The 19695-nt window shown below is 40.4% G+C and overlaps 1 protein-coding gene across 2 annotated transcripts in view; it reads right to left on the reverse strand.

The window, feature by feature from the left end:
* The window catches only part of LOC105921691 (dysbindin-A), a 46454-nt gene extending 27526 nt beyond the window's left edge, over nt 1–18928 (reverse strand). Inside the window, exons 1-6 of one of the 2 annotated variants that reach the window (XM_036133343.1) lie at nt 18736–18927; nt 12295–12348; nt 11558–11608; nt 11296–11356; nt 7116–7248; nt 6550–6682 (exon numbers count right to left, since the gene is read on the reverse strand). In XM_036133343.1, the coding sequence (XP_035989236.1) occupies nt 6550–6682; nt 7116–7248; nt 11296–11356; nt 11558–11608; nt 12295–12348; nt 18736–18791 (488 nt within the window). In that variant the 5' untranslated portion in view covers nt 18792–18927. Of the gene's footprint in view, nt 1–6549; nt 6683–7115; nt 7249–11295; nt 11357–11557; nt 11609–12294; nt 12349–18735 lie in introns of both variants that reach the window. The other variant, XM_036133344.1, reaches the window with a different exon arrangement.
* Nucleotides 18929–19695: the final 767 nt, after the last annotated feature.

The raw sequence follows: 19695 nt of genomic DNA on the forward strand, positions 1-19695 counted from the left end.
TTTCTGCCAACAGAAGACCCTGAAAAGACAGTGCTAGCAGTGCGGTAAGGAGTCATAATCAGATTTGGACACTAAATTATGCTTAATTTTAACCAAGCCAGGAGATCTTCCAGCAGGGAAAGGTGGTGTCTTAAAGATTGTTTGTTGCTTTCTGCTATTAACAGTTCTATCTTTCTGCTTCTTTTTCTTTGCAAAGAAACCTGGTCATCATGATAGGAATGTGCTAACATAGATTTAGTCTCATTTAGACATTCTCAGATGCAAGAGAATACCAAAACAGTGCCGCAGTGACATGGGGGCTGATCCTTGGGACAAGGAGTAAAGGTGAAGTCATTGACTTCAGCCTGATCCAGTTTTGAGTTTTATTTTTTCAGAGGCAAAGTTTGACTTATTTTTTATCCTTTTATTTCTTTTATAGTTGTCATTTTAGAGGGAACACTGTAGTTAAAATGTTTGAGACTGCTTTACTGTAATTTCTTTTCAACCTATGGAGCATTTTCTTTGGCAAAAAATGCTGGCAGAATTCATTCTGTTTGCAGGCGTGAGGACTGGAGGGTGGACTCTTGAAGGGAAGGAGAATGTTGTTAACCTGACAACAGCCAGCTGTATGTATCGCTCCGCCTAGCTCCACTCACATACATCTGGGACACGGCTCATTGAAAATGATTTCCCCAACCAAATTTTTGGTCTGGCCAATCAGGACGCAGGGCGGGTGTTTCATGGATGTGACGTAGTGGAGAAGCCACCGTGAGATTCCAACAACAATGGCGGCTCGCATCGAGGAAGCAAGCGTTAGCATTGATGCTGCTATTTCCTCCGTGTTGTCCAATCTATCTGATATTGTTTCATCAAAAGAACATCAGAGAACGGCTCTGAAGGCTTTTGTTGGTGGAAACCATGTTTTCGCCCTTCTCCCGACCGGATTTGGCAAGTTTTGTTTTCCGGGGCGCGTACGCGCCCCGGAGCGGTTAGCGGCTAGCGCTAACCATATTGGGAGGCCTATTAGTCCTCAACGCGGTCAGCCCGGGATCGACTCCGACCCGCGGCGCTTTGCCGCCTGTCTTCCCCCTCTTCCTGTCAGCTCACTGTCAATAAAAGGTGTGCCACTACAGTGTTTCCCGCATGGATTTGCTTATGCGAGGCGGATCGACTCGCGGACCGGGGGGGGGGGGGGGGGGGTGGATGACTTTTTCTCCGCGGGGGGGGGGGGGGGGGGGGGGGTGGACGACACGTTTTCCGCGGACCGGCTCGCGGAGCGGAGGGGGGGGGGGGGGGGTGGACGACACGTTTTCCGCGGCCGCCTCGCCAAAATAGCGCTGCGGGAAACCCTGCACTAGAGCCGCAAACACATAAAAAAAAAAAAAAAAGGTTTTTTTTTCCGGCGTCGGTCTCATCAGCGTCACGGGTTAGCTTCGGTGTGAGTGGTTGAAATAGCACGTTGATAAAGATGACAGACAAGTGGCTTATCCAATCATATGCAAGGAGTTTTGATAAGGCCCAGCCTTCAGTAAAGGCAATGCCTATGGCGGTGTCCCAGATGTATGTGAGTGGAGCTAGGCGGAGTGATACATACAGCTGGCTGTTGTCAGGTTAGAATGTTGTGCTGCTGAACTCAGACATTGGACTGAAAACGGACAATGAAGTACTGTGACTGAGGCATCGGACAACCTTCGACAACAAACACAGATGAGTTCTGCAGACACAAATTCATGCATTTCACTTCAGATTTTGTTGTACACAATTAAAACAAAACACACATTACGAAACATTAGGATTAGGTAAAGGTGGAAAACTTTTAAAGAAGCAGCTTGATGGAATCATAGAACAACTTAATAAATGAAGTGGGTATTATATCAACAGTTAAATAAATAAATGAATTAATTAGTTTTCACTATATAAGTAGAGTAATGTGAACTTTTAAATAGCATTTCATTTAATGAACATCTTAGAGTAAGCTGATTTCTGCTACTCTGACAGGCATAAATCAAACGCAAAGAAAAGGTTACTGGCTAAAATGGATAAGGTTGCAATAAAATTAGCATAATTTTACTAACTAACATGGGTAAATTTGGGATTAAAGCATCAGTGTAAAATTGTTACACTATTTATGGAGATTTAATATCTTTCAACTAAAACACAAATAACTCAATAGTTAAACATCCTAAGGGGGAAAAAAACACATAACACTGAGTTTTAGCTAACTGTTAACCTGAGAGCTTTTAGATCAGGATAATTTAATGGTTATCGTCTTACATACTGAAAATAAGTAAGATTACTTCAATTAGATTAAATTATGGGGACATTTTGGATCTGGTCAGGATTGCTGGGAGGCTGTGATGATAAAAGGGTAACAGCTTGAAGGTGATATCAATGAATGAAGGTTTTCTCTGAGGAACATTAAAGCAGCAATGACACCCCACATTGGAACTCCTGTTGTGTATAGAACATCTTGAAAGGGACATAAGGTGAGATCCTTACAATGAGAGACATTCCACACAGGGGTGTGTGGAGACCCCTGGGGCACAGCACCCAGGGACGAGCTGCTGTGGTCTGGAGCTGTTATGGACTTGACACAGCTGGTGGAACCAGAGAGACGACGAGGTGGTCCCACAGGTTACCTGACACCTAACGTTGACTGTAAAGGGTTCTGGGTTTTCAGGGTTGCTGAAAACAGAAAGCTTCAGAGAACCTTAACCCTTCCTGACCAGGCACTCAGAAAACATAGAACAGATTACCGAGGCCTAGACAAATAGGAACACAGAGATGCGTTCATCCAAGAACTTCTTAATCAAAGTCCTTAATCCTCAGTTTAGGAAGATAGATAAATAAATAAATAAATAAATAAATAATCACAATGTACACAATGTAAGGTTTACTTTATTGGGAACTAATTCTGATTTGCTTAAGTAGCTTTAGTTGTTCAACAATGTTAGAACGTTTTCAAAAAGCTCCTGTTCTCTCCCGCTCACTGCTTTGTTTTGTAGAACCTTGGTATCCTTGAACAGTAACAGCATGGTATAAATATGTTGTCTTTTCTGTGCAGAACAGCACCTCACTTTCTTTAAAAAAAAGAGAGAGAAAGAGGGAAAAGACTTTCCCATGGAAAGGCTTTCTTTTTCTCAGTTGGGTTTTAAAATAAAACGGGAAATGACATGAAACAAATATGTTGATGAAAATATGTTGCAGAGAACTTCAACTGTCAGACAACAGTTAAGACACACATTGATAGCATTCTGTTAAGAATTACTATGAATTTACTGCAGATACATTTGAACTGAAAGATTACTCTTTTAACTAATAATTAAATTGCAGAGCTCTGGGAGCTAAATAATTGTGCACAGAAATATCTTGAATGTGAAAGTGCTTGGAGGATGTTTTAATAAATGACACATGAATGGGGGTTTTGATAAGAACACTAATTACACCTTGTTTCTGTTCCCCAGTGGAAACAAGGACTCGTGTCTGCAGACCATCTTCACAAAGTGTTTTATTAGAGAGAAATGCAAAATAAAATGCTCAGTGCCCCATATAGACCTGAACATTCATTACCATCCAGCTCAATCGTCCAGCCTGCGAGGGGGAACCAAGAAGAGGACTGGGGATGCAGAAGCCAGAGAACTCCGATTCCTTATTCTTCAACGGGAGGACTTGCCTGAAGAGACCCTAAGCGCGATTAGATACATTTCTGCCTTGTGCCATGAAAGGCTTGAAGGCTTTCTTAACTTTGCGTTCTTGACGTTTCGGACTCTTCTCATATTGTGTTACTGTTTCTTTAACTGCTCTGTTCCACTGACTCACATGTTTGACTGTTGGTGTGATGACATCTACACTGTAATGTTGCATCATGTTGATCAATATGGTTGTATGGGGAAAAAATGGAAACAGTTAGCTTCAGACACACAAAGATCTATGGTTTATGCACCTTTTGCTTTGATATAGGAATAACCAGGATCTGATTGGCTCTAAAGATTATTTTAATATAAGCTGGTAATGGTAACTCCTAGTTTCAATACAGGTACTTCTTGCACAGACTGGCCGAGAGCGGGATTTCACCTGGGGTCACGTCAGTTTTTATCATCCTTTAGAGAGGATGACGTTTTCTGATGCGTAAAGGGGCCCGGCCTGCCCTCTACTCCACACTGGCACTCCTGGATTTGTAAGGTATGAAAGTGATGGATGATTGTCCGCGGGAATGGAGAAAGGAGAACCAAGTGGGGTTTGACAGGGTTGGGGAAGAGTAGACGGATTCGACCTTGGTTACTGAACAGGTTTAGCTTACCTAGTCTTACGTAATTTTGAAATAATGTGCGCATAGGTACCTAAAACAGTCCTTACTTAATTAGATGAACCCTAAATTGTAGATAAAAGCTAAACCTTTGATCTTGTGTGTTAAAGCTCTATGAAGCATTCATGTTGATCTGTACTAAAAGTTCCAGTACTGCCTGGTTCCAACACGGGAACCTTTTGGGTCCCACTTTACGAGTTTACAGAAATGGGACCTCTGTGTTTTGTTCACATTTTCATGTGATGGGTCATCTTGTTTTGTCTTGATGTTGACGACGCCATCATCAAAAAAAAAGAGAGGAATGTTATAAGAATTATCATTCTGAAGTCACTATGGCCTCACGCCACTCGGACAGAGGAGGCCTGGAGACAAGATGTCTGAGTATAAGATCCACTGTTTGCTGATTGCAAGGCCAAATGCTGCAGCTGCTGAGGGATACTGATTGTTTATGATAGACTGTCTTTGTTTTGTCTTATGAGAAGGCCACTGTGCAGTATTAGGGGGAGCCGAAAGGCGAGATGGGCAGAGACAGGGCAGACGCAGACTGCAGCGGGACCGCGGGGTGCGATTACTTTCCATCTATGTGATCTCTGCTCTGTTTCTCAATAAAAGTGCTGGAACTGTATCACTCCACCGTCTCCTTCTTCAGTAACTCAGGGAAGTCAGTTATCTGTTCAAAACTCCCATAACATTTAACCATGTTAATATAAAGGCTGTGCTCCTTAAGTTCCCGACCAGAGACAATAATACATTAGATCAAGTTCACTGTAACATCCCAAGACCATACAAAGCTGTCGCAGCCCCACAGTTTGGTTCATCAGATCACATCTCCGTAGAGCTGATTCCTGTCTACAAACCACTGATTTGCAGAACCAGACCGGTGATAAAAATTGTTCAGGTTTGGACAGAATAGGCTTGCTTAGGTCTACAGGAGAGTTTTGAAATCACTGACTGGGATGTTTTCAAAGAGGGTGCTGACTTAGAAAACTACACATCATCTGTGCTTTCCGATATCCACTTCTGCACTGATGCTGTCCTACCCACAAAAACAATCAGAGTGTTTCCTATCCAGAAACCATGGGTGGACAGCTCAGTGTGGTCCCTGTTGAAGGCCCGGGATGCGGCGTTCAGATCTGAAAACAGACTGACCTACAGCAGGGCTAGACGCAAACTTAAAAATGGCATCCAGTAGACCAAGCAAAGGTACAAGCAGTGCATGGAGAACCACTTCAGCAGCAACAATCCACGTGACATGGGGAGAGACATCTCCCCATGTCAGAAACAAGCTTAGCGACCAGCAGGCAAGCAATGATCTGGCTCTCCCTGACACCTTAAACAGTTCATTTGCACACTTTGATTCTCAAAGGAGCTGGGAGCCTGAACTTCTTCCCCAGGCAGAGAAGCACCATCAACCTCTCATCCTGCAGCTCCACCAAGTGACTTCTACCCTTAAAAAAATAAACACCAAGGCCACAGGTCCAGGAATGGCGTCAGTCTCGACACTTAAATCATGTGCAGACCAGCTAGCAGGGGTCTGCACATGACTAACAGGTGTTACCTGACTGAGCACAGTTTGTGCTCTGGTGTACACGCCACAGCACAAGAATAAAGCACACAGCTGGAATTGACTCAGGAAAGTGGAGTTTTGCTGGCAGCAGACAGAATTTCTGGAGTTGAGAGACAATCAGAGCAAATTGTATTTTCATCAGGAATCTGGAAACGACCACAGATTAGAATGTGCAATATTGAGCGGTAATGTTGTGAATGGAGTTTAAACAGATGCGATTCTCATATTAGGCATCTCGGTATGTTGAAACAATAATAGGAGAACAGTTGTGTGAAGAAATGTGGCGACACTCCTCTACTTCCATGTCTAGTCGGCTAAAAATGAGACGGAGTTGACTAGATCCGCTATTCCTGTGTCGATCCTGATGCAGGGGGTACAAACGACAGCGAAACGCCCCAACCCCGTACAGCAAAGTAGAGCTCCTACCAAGGCACCACAGGAGAGACTGGAGCAATACAAATATCTGAGTATTGCTTATACATAACGTGCTTTAAACATTTTTAAATGTGATGTCGTTATGATTCCTATAACTATGATTTTTCTCAGCCCCCTCCCCCTCAAAAAAACCGGCATTTATCTATTTCCACTTAAAGCACTGGATCAGGCCCATAGTGTATGTCCTATCCATACTGAGGGTCACTGAAAGCAAATTAAATATAAATTAGTTTCACAGCACTTAAAACAATAAATGTCCTACCTTTTCTTCTTTTTATACCCTTCAAGTTGGCTCATATGATGATTTTTTACATTCTGTTGCTCACACTGACAACACAGAGTTTCCAGATAGAGAAGTCTGCTTTCCATCTCCTCAAATTCTCCTTCCAAGTGAGCTGGAAAAATAAAAATACACACTAGAACAGATTTATGGAATAAACACACCTTCATATCTTCAATCAACCCTTACAATCCAAACAACAAATGGCTCTATAATCAGGCATTGCTCCCATCCAGAAAACTGGCAGAAAAAAAAAACAGGTCTTTCATGAAGTCCACAGCAGTCATGTAACTAATCAATTGTTGCTCGTGGTACCTCTGTGTAAGTTCATCCTCCAAGAATACATAACCCAAAAATCAAACAAACTTGAGAACTGTCATTAGAGAGCACAAAACTCTGCTATTAAATGGGCTTTAATGTCTAAAAATATTGCTTTCCTGACCTTCTTCTAAATGTGACTTATCACATACAGACCACCACTTCCACAGCCAGTGAACTAATTGTTACAAGGATGACTGGACTCTAAGATGTCTGAACCAAATACACACCTATGTTAGCAGTAATGGCATCAAGATCACTAATGAAATCTGGTAGGCTTTGCAGTTGTTCCTGTAGGTGTGTCAGAGCAGCTTTCCTTCTCTCCCAGTGGGCTGATAGCATCACGATGTCACCATCAACAGACTAAAAAAATAAGTATGAGAGATCAGAACTGTGTAGGTCAGACATGGGGCTGGGCGATATGATTTAAAAGTAAGATCTCCGATTTTATTATGCCAAACCCGATTAATTTACTTTTTTCCTCCTTTCCTTTTCACAAAAATAAGTTAAAGAAATTGTTTTAAAAACTTGCTTTTATTTCAACCATTTTTTCTGTGAGTTGTGTAACATGTTTGTAAAACAAGATGGCAGCCCTGCCAGTGTAAACAATGTAATATAACAAAATGTTTGTTGCTACAGGCATTACACAATGAGCTAAGAACAGGCTTCACTTCACTTGTTTAACTTCAAAACAACTTAAAAACATAAGTAAAAGAGTAAATTTGTATTGTAGTAAAAACATTTCGTCTTTTACAATATTTTGAAAGTACATTTTCCTAAACAAATATTCAGCAGTGCATGCTATTCTCTTCATGGAAGCCCAATTAGTACATAAACATAAAATCCAGATTTTCCAAAATTGAAATCTTTAAAAATTGTAAATTCTAATTAAACAATTAAATTGATTTATTGCTCAGCCCCAGTTGGACATAATGGCTGTCAACTAAATTTCCATACATGCACATGCAGTCTAAATCTACAGAACAGTTTTTGCTTTTTAACCAGGTGAAACCTGTATACTTCTTGTGGCCAAGGTTTCCTTGCCCAGAAGATTTACCCACTCTGGTAAATTTGCAGAAATTCTTATTACGTATGATGTCCTGTGTCATTTAATCAGAGCTTCCTGCTTTGTGCGTGTGGATCTTGAGGAAAATATGAAAGTTATTTTCAGCCTTATCTATAATGCATGACACAATGAAAAACCACTTAACGCCATAGCCAACTGGTTTAATGCAAGGCTGAGAGGATTTCATCCAGATACCTGATGGAAGTCTGGGTGCCATCGTTTATCGTGTACAGGTCTGTGCATCCCTACGTGGACATGCCTGTCAATGGTATACACCACCATCCAGGTAAAGTTGGACTGCCTGTGCAACCTCTGTAGGGTCTTGGTGATATCACAGTAAATTGGGCAAAGGTCTGGGCTATGTCTGCCCTGCGATGGACTGGCGACCTGTCCAGGTGTACCCCGCCTCTCCCCCATTGACAGCTGAAGTTCGCACCGGCACCCCTCGCGAACCCAGCAGGGATAAGCGTGTTAGAAAATGGATGGATGGACTGGGCTATTTCTTTTTCCTTGCCATCAAGATCTCTGCCAACTGGCACCAGAAAATGCTATTATTGGGCTTTCTTCATCTCGAAACAGATGCACACAACACCTTACGGGCGCAGCCATGATGAACTGGTTGAACTGGCACAGCTGACAATACAGCGATCTGATTCACTGAGCAGCAAAACTCGAATCACATGACCTCTTGGACCTCTTGGAGCGCAACAGTTTAGATTTTTTATCAGCTATAACTTATTAATGTGCAAGTGAAAACGTGGGAACAATGGTGTTTTGAGATCACTGCTATGTGTAGCAACTTATCCAAGTGCAAGAAAGTTGCCCCCTGACAGTTCGATACGAAAGTTTGTAAAGGAGACGTCCTACAGATTCTGGCCCACGGACTATCAGGGTCCATTTTTCTCACTGCCGAGTCCTCCTACTGTTCTCCAATTTGTATTTTTTATTGGAATTTCAACTTTTAGCTGCCTTTTTTTCTCTTTATGGTAGGTACACCTGGTCTGGCTTTCTGTTAACTGTGCCATCATCCAGGGGAGGCAGATCACCTGCCATTCCCGTATAACATAGGATTCCTGGATCAATGTGTGCTTCTGTGCTTTTTTTTGTGTCTCTGCTCCGTCTTCTAATTCCCAGTCGGTTAAGGCCGATGATCGTTCAAACTGAGCCTGGTTCTGCTGGAGGTTTTCCTCCCTGTTAAAAGGGAAGTCCGGTCAACAAGGAAAAATCAGGGGATCATTAGCTATAACTAAAACTAATATGTTTGTGGTTATTTAATGAATTTAGCGTTACTCAATAAGGATGCGGGATACGACGCACTTAGAAAGCATGCCCACTGTTGCGAAGCCCACTTATTTTACGCAACTTTGGTCTTATTTTTTCTAAAGTTGCATTTTTTGGGGGGGGGCTTGTTTCTGAAGGTGAAGTGGCTTGTTTTGGCTCTAAACTAATTGACCCCGAAATATCCCTCCGCCTCATAATGCACTGCAGCTCATCCTGACAGGAACAGAGAGTAAACTCAAAAAGAGCCGCTCTGCCCGTATTTTCTGCAGTTCACGGTTGCAATAACTGCTGAAAGTAGGTTAGGCGGTGCAGATCACCATTTTGAGCAGAGATTGGTTCTAAAGATGAGTTTTATACTTATCTTATAACATTGCAGAACCCAACCCATAAACCCTACTTCAATGCTTATTTGTTGTCTTTTTATGTCTCTCAAATGTAAAATTAGTATTACTTTAAATTTAAATGCTTAATACCATGTCTATCTTTGTTTAAGAGGTTAAAAAAAATATTTCACCATGAAAAGGGGTATTTATTTACAAGGGGACAGATAGGGCATTGGGACTTGCTCTACAGCCGATCCCGCGACCTGACGTCACAAACTGAAAGGTGGCAGTACTGTTCTTCACCAAGATGGCAGCCCCCATAAAAGGACCTTCAAATGAAAATTACTCTTAATTAAAAAAGATTAAAAAAAATAAATCATCATTTATTAAACAGTATGTAATAATTTTATATTTAAAATACTTTCAGCAGTTTGAATTCTGATTTTGACCAGACTTCTCCTTTAAAGGGGAGGTTTCCTCTCCACTGTCACTTCATGCATGCTCAGTATGAGGTTGCAAAAGCCATCGACAATGCAGACGACTGTCCACTGCGGCTCTACGCACTTTCATAAAGAGTCAATGTTGCTTGTCCAGACTCGATACAATCTGCTGGGATTCCTTAATGTATACAATCTATATAAATAAAATTTATCTGGAAAAAAAAAGTATTGAATTGAAGGATAAGACTCAGAACTAAAATTAAGTAAAATTTTCTTGAAATGATTGTTGAGTAGGTAAATAAGATTATCAGCCAAATGGACTGAGTATTTTTACCCCAAAAATATAGTATGAATGTCGTTGTTCACTAAAGCAGAAGTTAGAGCTGAGGAAGCATTCATATGTTGCTGCAAAGTTGATGAATTTGTGAGTACATGTCCATGCTAATAGTGGTACTAGTGTTAGCAATGCTTTTAAACCCTATTCTAAAAGGAGATTAGTTTTACCTAGGGACCACATGCATTTTGTAATAATTATGGTGATTGTGTGGGTGTGTTGTTAATCCTGTGCGAATTAGCCATGTCAGCAATTTGTAAAATAAAAATTCCCCTCCAAATTACCTACTATATTTTGCTGCACTCTTGGAGTGCAGCAAAATAGAGTTATGGAGAAATGGAGTTAGGGAGTTCGTCCCGCAATTGGCAGGTTACCAGTTTGATCCTGACTCCGACTATCTGTCGTTGTGTCCTTAGGAAAGACACTTCACCCGAGTTGCATGCTGGCACCGATGTATGGCAGCCTCACTTCTGTCAGTCTGCCCCATTTACAATAGGTGTTTTTTTTTTTTTTTTTTTTATTTCCTGAGCGCATTTTTATTTGCTTTAGGCAAAGAATGAAGGCTGCATTAGTGTTTAGAAACCCCTTTAGCTTGTAACATATGGCATCCATAGTTCCGCGGTACTGCCTGCCGATGGCACCACGTCTGTTATGTCTGCTCATCGCACCAGGTGCTAGAATTCTATTTAGGCTTAAAAGAACCACCAAAATACATTCAGGATGTGTGTTTGGTGTATATAGCCTATGATCAACTGGTCTTTTTTGTATAAGCATATAATGTGCCTATGTACCTTTAACAAACAAAATCAATACTGCACACGTTTACCTGACTGGATATTATAATCATTAAAACATATTGCTTAAATTTTTTTAGCAGTGTATATAAAAGATACAAACATATTTTTAAACTCTTTCCACATAGGATTTAATATATTTACAATGCAAAAAGGAGAAAACCCTCCTTACCTCTGCAACCTGAGCACAGTCTTTAGTTTTTTTGCGGAGTAGAAACCAACTCTTCTCAAACCTAAAGACACAATATGGTAAGAACCTCTTCTCTACATCCAAACATTCCAACTATGTCTGCTTTGCAAGCGAATCAAAGTTTCTATGGTTCAGAATGCTTTTAACCTGACTGGGATCAGTGCAAAACAAGGGGTGTGTGCACATTATGCATTATGTCCAAGGGATGCAAGCAGGAAACTGCAGAAACATAACGTATGCTGACCTGTTCAGTATTTCCAGCCCAGCACCCAAATATGGAAAGCCTTCTTCCAACCTGAACGACAGATTGACATGTTTCAGGGATACATTTATCCAAATTCCACATCAGCTAACAAAGCGTAAAGGAAACCACAGTGAATAAAACAATGAGTGAGTCAATGACAAGTACCCAATGAGTTATTGGGTGTTGCATCAAGACAATGATCCTATAGAAGTACAAGCCATTTACCATTTGTTGCACAGGTGCCATCCTATGACAGAACTGGGCTGGAATTCAAAGAGCTCTTGGAGGTGACCAATGCAGTCTGTTTTAGAAACAGACTGCATGTCTGGTGCTTGATCTGTCTATTTCACCTGTGGCCATGGAAGTGTATATTGAACAAAATATTTCCATTATCTGGAGGAGTGAGTGAATACTTTTGGCAAAATGGTGTACCTCAGGGAAGGATGCAGTAATGGATTACTAATCAATGGTTTGGGAAACACAAAAACACAACTGTAGAACACATTTTTTATTATTAGGTAGAATAATTTCTCAATATGTTTTTTTTTTCCCCAGTAGATGAACTAAAATTACAGACTGGACCCAGCTTTGTTCACTGCGAGTATGCAACTGCAATAAAAGATTTCACTATTAAACAAAGATCGAGGGGCCAATATGTGAAGATGACAAAGCCGGACCATTCATCTAATGATCTAAATCAAATTTTTATACACAGCACCACACAGTTGACTTGTCACCTGGACTTCCTCTTGATTTTGGTGTCTTTTGATAAGTCTCCTAGGGTCTTGAAGCTGAAATAAAGAGAGCAAAGAAAGTGAGATGCAGAGCAATTTATGGCTGCAGAACTGCAGTTTAAGGTCATGGAGTATCCTGTAAACCAGGGGAAACCACACCGCTCACTGCATTATTCTTATTAAGCAGAGGGAAAGTATCATTCACAAACAGCTGTCATGATCCACAAAGTTAATTAGTAATGTAACCATTACATAAAAACAGATCCTTATGAAGCTGCTTTGCAAAAAACTCTGGATTAAATTACTCCCTAGAAAAGCAGGTTATGATTAGGGCTGAACAATTAATCGCATTTTCAATATAATCGTGATTTAAAAAAAAAACACAATTTCCAAATCGCAGAGGTCTGCAATTTTTGGCTATGTAACAATTAGGGAATTAGACACGTCCATTAGGTGTTAGAAATATGTTTGAAGTGGGTTTGCCTCCACATGGAAGGGAAGACAGTTGCAGCAGTGAGATAATCTAATTTTATTACTTGTTTCAGAGTTTGTATAATCATACACCTGGCAGGTGTATGATACAAACCTTCTACCTGTATGTTAGACCCAATCCCAACCAAGTTGTTTAAGGACATATTCCCTTTGATCAGTGGCACTATTTTAGACATGATTAATCTATCCTTAGTAAATGGATATGTACCACAGGTTTTGAAAGTAGCTGTTATTAAACCTTTACTTAAGAAACCTTCTCTTGATCAAGATGAGTTAGTAAATTACAGACCTATATCTAATCTTCTTTTCTTATCTAAAATTCTTGAGAAAGTAGTTGCTAATCAACTTTGTGAACATTTACAAAGTAATGACCTACTTGAGGAGTTTCAGTCAGGCTTCAGAGCTCATCATAGCACTGAAACAGCTCTGGTGAAGGTCACTAATGATATTCTCATGGCCTCAGATAATGGACTTGTGTCTATACTTGTCCTGTTAGATCTCAGTGCTGCGTTTGATACAGTTGATCACAATATTCTCCTACAAAGACTTGAACATACTGTAGGGATTAAGGGGAAAGCATTAGGCTGGTTTAAATCGTATCTGTCAGACAGATTCCAATTTGTTCATGTTAATAATAAATCTTCCTCAAACTCTAGGGTCACCTGTGGAGTACCACAGGGTTCAGTCCTTGGACCAATTCTATTTACTATATATATGCTTCCGATAGGCAAAATTATCAGACAGCATGGGATTAATTTCCACTGTTATGCTGATGATACTCAGCTATATTTATCCATAAATCCTGATGAATCCAATCAATTACTTCGACTGCAGTCATGTCTTGATGACATCAAAAGCTGGATGACTTTAAATTTCCTGCATCTAAATTCTGACAAGACCGAAGTTTTAATCTTTGGGCCAGAGTCCTCAAAAAATAAACTTCTTAACCAATCACTTAATCTGGGTGGCATTAACCTGGCCTCTGGTAATAAAGTAAAAAATCTTGGTGTTATTTTTGACCAAGACATGTCATTTAAATCCCATATTAAACAGGTTTCCAGAGTTTCCTTTTTTCACCTCCGGAATATTGCCAAAATTAGAAACATTCTGTCCAGGAGTGATGCTGAAAAACTGGTCCATGCATTTGTTACTTCAAGGCTGGACTATTGTAATTCTTTACTATCAGGAAGTCCACAAAATGCAGTTCAAAGCCTTCAGCTGATCCAAAATGCTGCAGCAAGAGTTCTGATGAAAATCAACAAGAGGGATCATATTTCTCCAATTTTAGCTTCCCTTCATTGGCTTCCTGTTAAATCAAGAATAGAATTTAAAATTCTTCTTCTAACGTATAAAGCCCTTAATAATCAAGCTCCATCATATATCAGAGCTCTGATTACCCCGTATGTTCCTAACAGAGCACTTCGCTCTCAGACTGCAGGTCTGCTGGTGGTTCCTAGAGTCTCTAAAAGTAGAATGGGAGGCAGATCCTTTAGCTATCAGGCTCCTCTCCTGTGGAACCAACTCCCAGTTTTGGTCCGTGAGGCAGACACCCTGTCTACTTTTAAGACTAGGCTTAAAACTTTTCTTTTTGACAAAAATTATAACTAGTGACTCATGTTACTCTCAGCTACCTTTATAGTTTTACTGCTATAGGCTTAGGTTACTGGAGTATATCAGGATCTAATTTTCTCACTATATTGAGTTCTACTGTTCTTCAATTATGCATTATGTGTTGTCATTTCTGCTTTAACTTTCTGTTCTCTCTCTTTTCTCTTCATAGTAGGTACACCTGGTCTGGCGTTCTGTTAACTGTGACATCATCCAGAGAAGACGGCTCACCTGCTACTACCATCTAATGTAGAACAGATTACTAGATCAATGTGTGCTTCTGTGCTTTTTTGTTTCTCTTGTTGTGTCTCTGTTCTGTCTTCTGTAACCCCAGTCGGTCGAGGCAGATGACCGTTCATACTGAGCCCGGTTCTGCCGGAGGTTTTTTTTCCCGTTAATGGGTGGTTTTTCTTCCCACTGTCGCTTCATGCTTGCTCAGTATGAGGGATTGCAGCAAAGCCATGTACAATGCAGATGACTCTTCCTGTGGCTCTACGGTTCCCCAGGAGTGAATGCTGCTTGTCGGGACTTTGATGCAATCAACTGGTTTCCTTATATAGGAAATTTTTGACCAATCTGTATAATCTGACCCAATCTGTATAATATGATTGAACTTGACTTTGTAAAGTGCCTTGAGATGACATGTTTCATGATTTGGCGCTATATAAATAAAATTGAATTGAATTGAATTGAATACATAGCAATAAGTACTGATCAATCAGTTTAATACATAGACTTACTTGTTGGTTGCATGCAGGGTTTCCCGCAGCGCTATCTTGGCGTGGCGGCCGCCACGGCAAACTCACGCTACCGCCACGCCAACATTCCAAAAAAAAAAAAAAAAAAAAAAAAAAAAAAAAAAAAAAAAGTGACGTTAACACGCGCTTTCGCGCGTGCGTGAATGGCATGGAAAAAACAGATGGACACACCGCCGCTCCGCGAGTCGGTCCGCGGGAAACGTGTCGTCCACCCCCCCCCCCCCCGCGAGTCGGTCCGCGGGAAACGTGTCGTCCACCCCCCCCCCCCGCGAGTCTGTCCGCGGAAAACGTATCGTCCAACCAACCCCCCAAGTTTTATGGGGCCCAAGTTCCTTAGGGCCCCATAAAACTCCTCGTACACGTATGGTTAATACAGTAATCTGTTATGTTTTTGATTAAATTCCTTTTACCAAAATGCGTACTGTAATATGTGTTGCGGCCGACCCACTAGACAGTCTCCACTACATTGGATCAGCCCATCTTGGTGCGCATGTGCAAAAAGGACCCGGGAAGAAAGCAAACCATATGAAAACAAACAGCAAAGAGACGAGACAACAAGGAGAGGAGAAGAGAGTGGACTTGTGGTTTATCTGATCCTGAATAGCCAGAATGACTTTTCAGTTCAGAGCAGTCAGCCTGCCTCGCTCATTAGCCGAACTACGGTAGTGGACCCGGCTTATTTCAGAGTCCCCGTGTAGCCAAGGAGAGGTGGCACCAACCGCTGCAGCAAAGTGTGGAGCGGCATAACCCAGGTTGAAGTTAGCTGTAAGACCTGAATGCTGACTCAGATTGGGCTGCTTGTTAGTTGTGTTCACTGATATTCACCCAGCAAGACCTGAAGTAGAGGTTTACACTAATGAGCATCACCAGGGTAAAAAGGTACAGAGAGAAAAAGGATTTTCACCTGAGCTACAGATAAATCTAAAAACTCTGGCTATGAGAGAAAACAGAAGTAAGTTCTAGGAACCCTCTGTGGGAGCTTCCAGAGCGGATTTGCATATTGATGTGAAAATATCTGGTCCTTAGATCAGTAGTATAGAGCTAAAGTGGGCCCTACAGTTTGTTCAGTTTAACTCCATAGTGCTTAGTTCCGTGAAAATTAAAGCAATTATTCTTAAAGTAGCTAAACAAATTAAAAGGCCCTTCAGCTCAGCACATTGCTTCTCATTCACAGTCAGCGGGACAGAAAAGAGTTGCTTGATAAGCCAGTAAAATATACCAAGTAGGACGCAGAAGTGAGTGTAGAAATCAGCCTCCCTTTTTCACATTTTCTGTGCTGACAGTAAACCTGCAGCATTGGGTTGTTTAAAGATACAGATTTAAGAAAAAAAATCATCACTATTAATCACAAATAACATTAACTGTTTAATCTTTCTGAATAAAACATGTAGTATATGATAATATATATAAGCTAAACATGGATACAGTTTTACTCAAAGTAATACATAAACACCATTTTAGTTATAGTTCTAAATAAGTGAAATATTAATACTGATAACTGGACAAAGGATGAGAGTCCAGGAAAACTCCAGGATGAGGCTCTGTTATATTTTAAAGCTTTTTCTCCACAGAAAGGGTTCAATAGTAAAGATGCTCTTACTGCACACATGTTAAGTGTTGAACAATAGACTTGTGCTGTAAAAAAATTAATTTATTTTCGGCCCAAAAAATGGAAATAGTTCCTTCATCAAAGGAATGAAGGGCTGGAAAGATGATCATGGAAGAAGGATCAAAGGAAGATTTAGAGAAACAATTTTAATCAATTGTTTAGAATGCTAGTTTAAATCACAATTTAAAGTATTTTTAGGATTATACCATTAGATTAAGATTTAAGGAAATATACTTTATAGCTGTTTTCTTGGTTCTCTGAGAACAAATTTTGTCAGACAGGGCAGAAATTCATATTAAGGTTTTTCTAAATATGCTAAAAGCTAAATGATTATTATCTCCAGTGATTTAAAAAAAAAAAAAATCAATTTCAAACTTTGTGTTTTGTTAGGATATCAACAAGGTCAAGTGGAACGAGCTGTTTATCCCAGAACTGCATGGCACACTTAGATGGCACTGACCCAAAAGATTGGCACATATCTATCAGATACCACCCCGGAGGTGACACAGCTTCCCTGCTGATGTCACAGTTTGGATGTGTACCACCCTTGTATGGGTGTGTCCCGAGATCCCTTTATAATGTTTGTGTGATGAGCACTCGATGCCGCCTGCCGATCAGGGGCCCCATCAGCGCTGGTGTGACTGTAACTATTTCTCTGTCTTTACGTAGATAAAATATAACTAAAAGCATACTTGTCTGTTTTATGCGTCCTACATTCAAGGTAATAAGTAAGTGGGGGTCGCCTGACTGGGTAAAACGAACTGGGTCCACCGAGGGTGCTTCACCGTAGATGGGACACGGTGAAACAGTAACAGTTTCTTCATCCTTCAATTCAACTATTTTTATATAATGGAAACCAAGTTAAAATTGCTGTGAAGATTTTTTGCTTGATTCACAATAATGTATAGCTGAGTGTATACAGCTGAAATAAAAAAGTAGCCTACTATGAATATTCTTTCTGTATTAAAACATTAAAGGTATATTCCTGATCTTTTCTTACACGAGGAGAGATAGAGGGATATACCTAACTTAAGCTCCCCTTACCTCCTTGAGGGAACTGAAAGCCACGCCTCGTAGAAAGTGCAGCATTGTTGCTGACTTAGGAACATGAAACATTTTGTATTCTGCAAACTGGTGTGCCTGTTTGTTGATTGACAGCTGCTCCCAGATGAATATAGATGTATAGACGTAGGCTCATTTCACTGATCATTTCGCTGTAGAGGCCAGGAGTACAGGACTATAGGAAAATGTTGCACTACTGTCTGAGTCTCAGTATTGCAACATGGCGTCCTACAGAATCTTTCACCTTCAGGGCAGACTTGGTGGGGACCGCTTCACAAAAGTTTGCCCAGGGCCCCAAAATAGCTAAGTCCGTCCCTGGTCAGACGCTTCTAAACATCCAGAAGCTTCACCATGGCCTCTGCACAGCCTTCAGTCAGCGTGTTCAATTTTAAAATTCACAGGTTTAAAAGAAACAGACTCTTATCTAAAAATAACAGGAACTTGTGACGCAGGTCTGCAAAGTCGCGACTGAAACAGATCTCAGGAGTTGTGAAACAACGTATTTAGGACACGGATGAGATCAAGGCAGAACTTTGCTATAATGGACAAGGACAGTTTTCCCCTAAAGACTCGTAAATGGTTGGAGGCGACGTAATTTCAAGCCCCGAGACGTCACATGATCATCAACTGAGACCAATACACACGGATGTTCAGACAATTAATAAAAATCCAACTCTCTCCAGCTTTTACCGCAGAGAAGCAATTTATTATTGATCCCAGAGAAGCAATTTATTATTGATCCCAGAGAAGCAATTTATTATTGATCCCAGAGAAGCAAAAACACGGGATAATAACTGCTGCTGCCGCTTTACCTCTGCTTCAAATTAAAATGGATGCAGCTGCAGCCGTTACTGCTTTATCTGAGCTGAACATACAAGACATCATGTTATGGTTACTGACATAAAAGGTACGAACCTGGTTGAGAAGTCCTGTTGGACCATGTGAAGTTTTTCTCTAAAGTTTTCAAACATTATTCCTGAATTTCAACTTCGAACTTGTTCCTAAGAGGAAGCTTCACCGAGCAAACAACAATCTTCTTCGCTTCCTTTTAGCCACGCTCTGTTTCCTAAAAGACGCGCCTCCGCCCCTAGCGGAACAATTATCTGTCTCTCTCTCTCTCTCTTTCTCGCTTTCTCTCTCTCTCTCTTTCTTTTCTTCTTCTTCTTCTTCTTCTTCTTCTTCTTCTTCTTCTTCTTCTTCTTCTTCTTCTTCTTCTTCTTCTTCTTCTTCTTCTTCTTCTTCTTCTTCTTCTTCTTGTTTAATGATGTGCATTACCGCCATCTACTAAAGTGGAGTGTGGATCAGGATGCTATATTCTCCCACCAAAAAATAAATATAAATAAATAATAATAATAATGATAACAATAATACTAATTACATAAATAAACTTATATCCGTTCTATCAATTTCGTTTTCTTAAGGTATCCTATCAAATAACAAAAATACTCAGAAGTAGAATTTTTTTCCCAAAATATCTTGTAAATTTACCTGTAATTTATTATCTTGTAATTGACATAATAATTCCCTTCTCTCCATAGAATATAACAAACCAACAAAACATGCTCCACCGTCTCCTCTTGATAACAAAAATCACAACCTCCTGTTGGATGTTTTCTCATTTTAAATTGATTTCCATTTAACCCTGTGTGTCCGAAACGTAATCTGGATATAATTGTTTCCTCTTTTCTATTCCTTCCTGTTATCCTCATTTCACCAACTTTCCTTTGAATACTTTAAAGCCACCTTCCACGTCTATCCTCTTCCCACAGCTTCTGCCATCGTCCCTTAACCTTTTCTTTAATAATAGATTTAATTTCTTCCTTACTGAATGGTACCACTATATCAATATTAATATTTTTTATAGCTTGTTTTGCA

This window comes from Fundulus heteroclitus, unplaced genomic scaffold (assembly GCF_011125445.2).
Source record: "Fundulus heteroclitus isolate FHET01 unplaced genomic scaffold, MU-UCD_Fhet_4.1 scaffold_61, whole genome shotgun sequence".
NCBI classification, from domain to species: Eukaryota; Metazoa; Chordata; class Actinopteri; order Cyprinodontiformes; family Fundulidae; genus Fundulus; species Fundulus heteroclitus.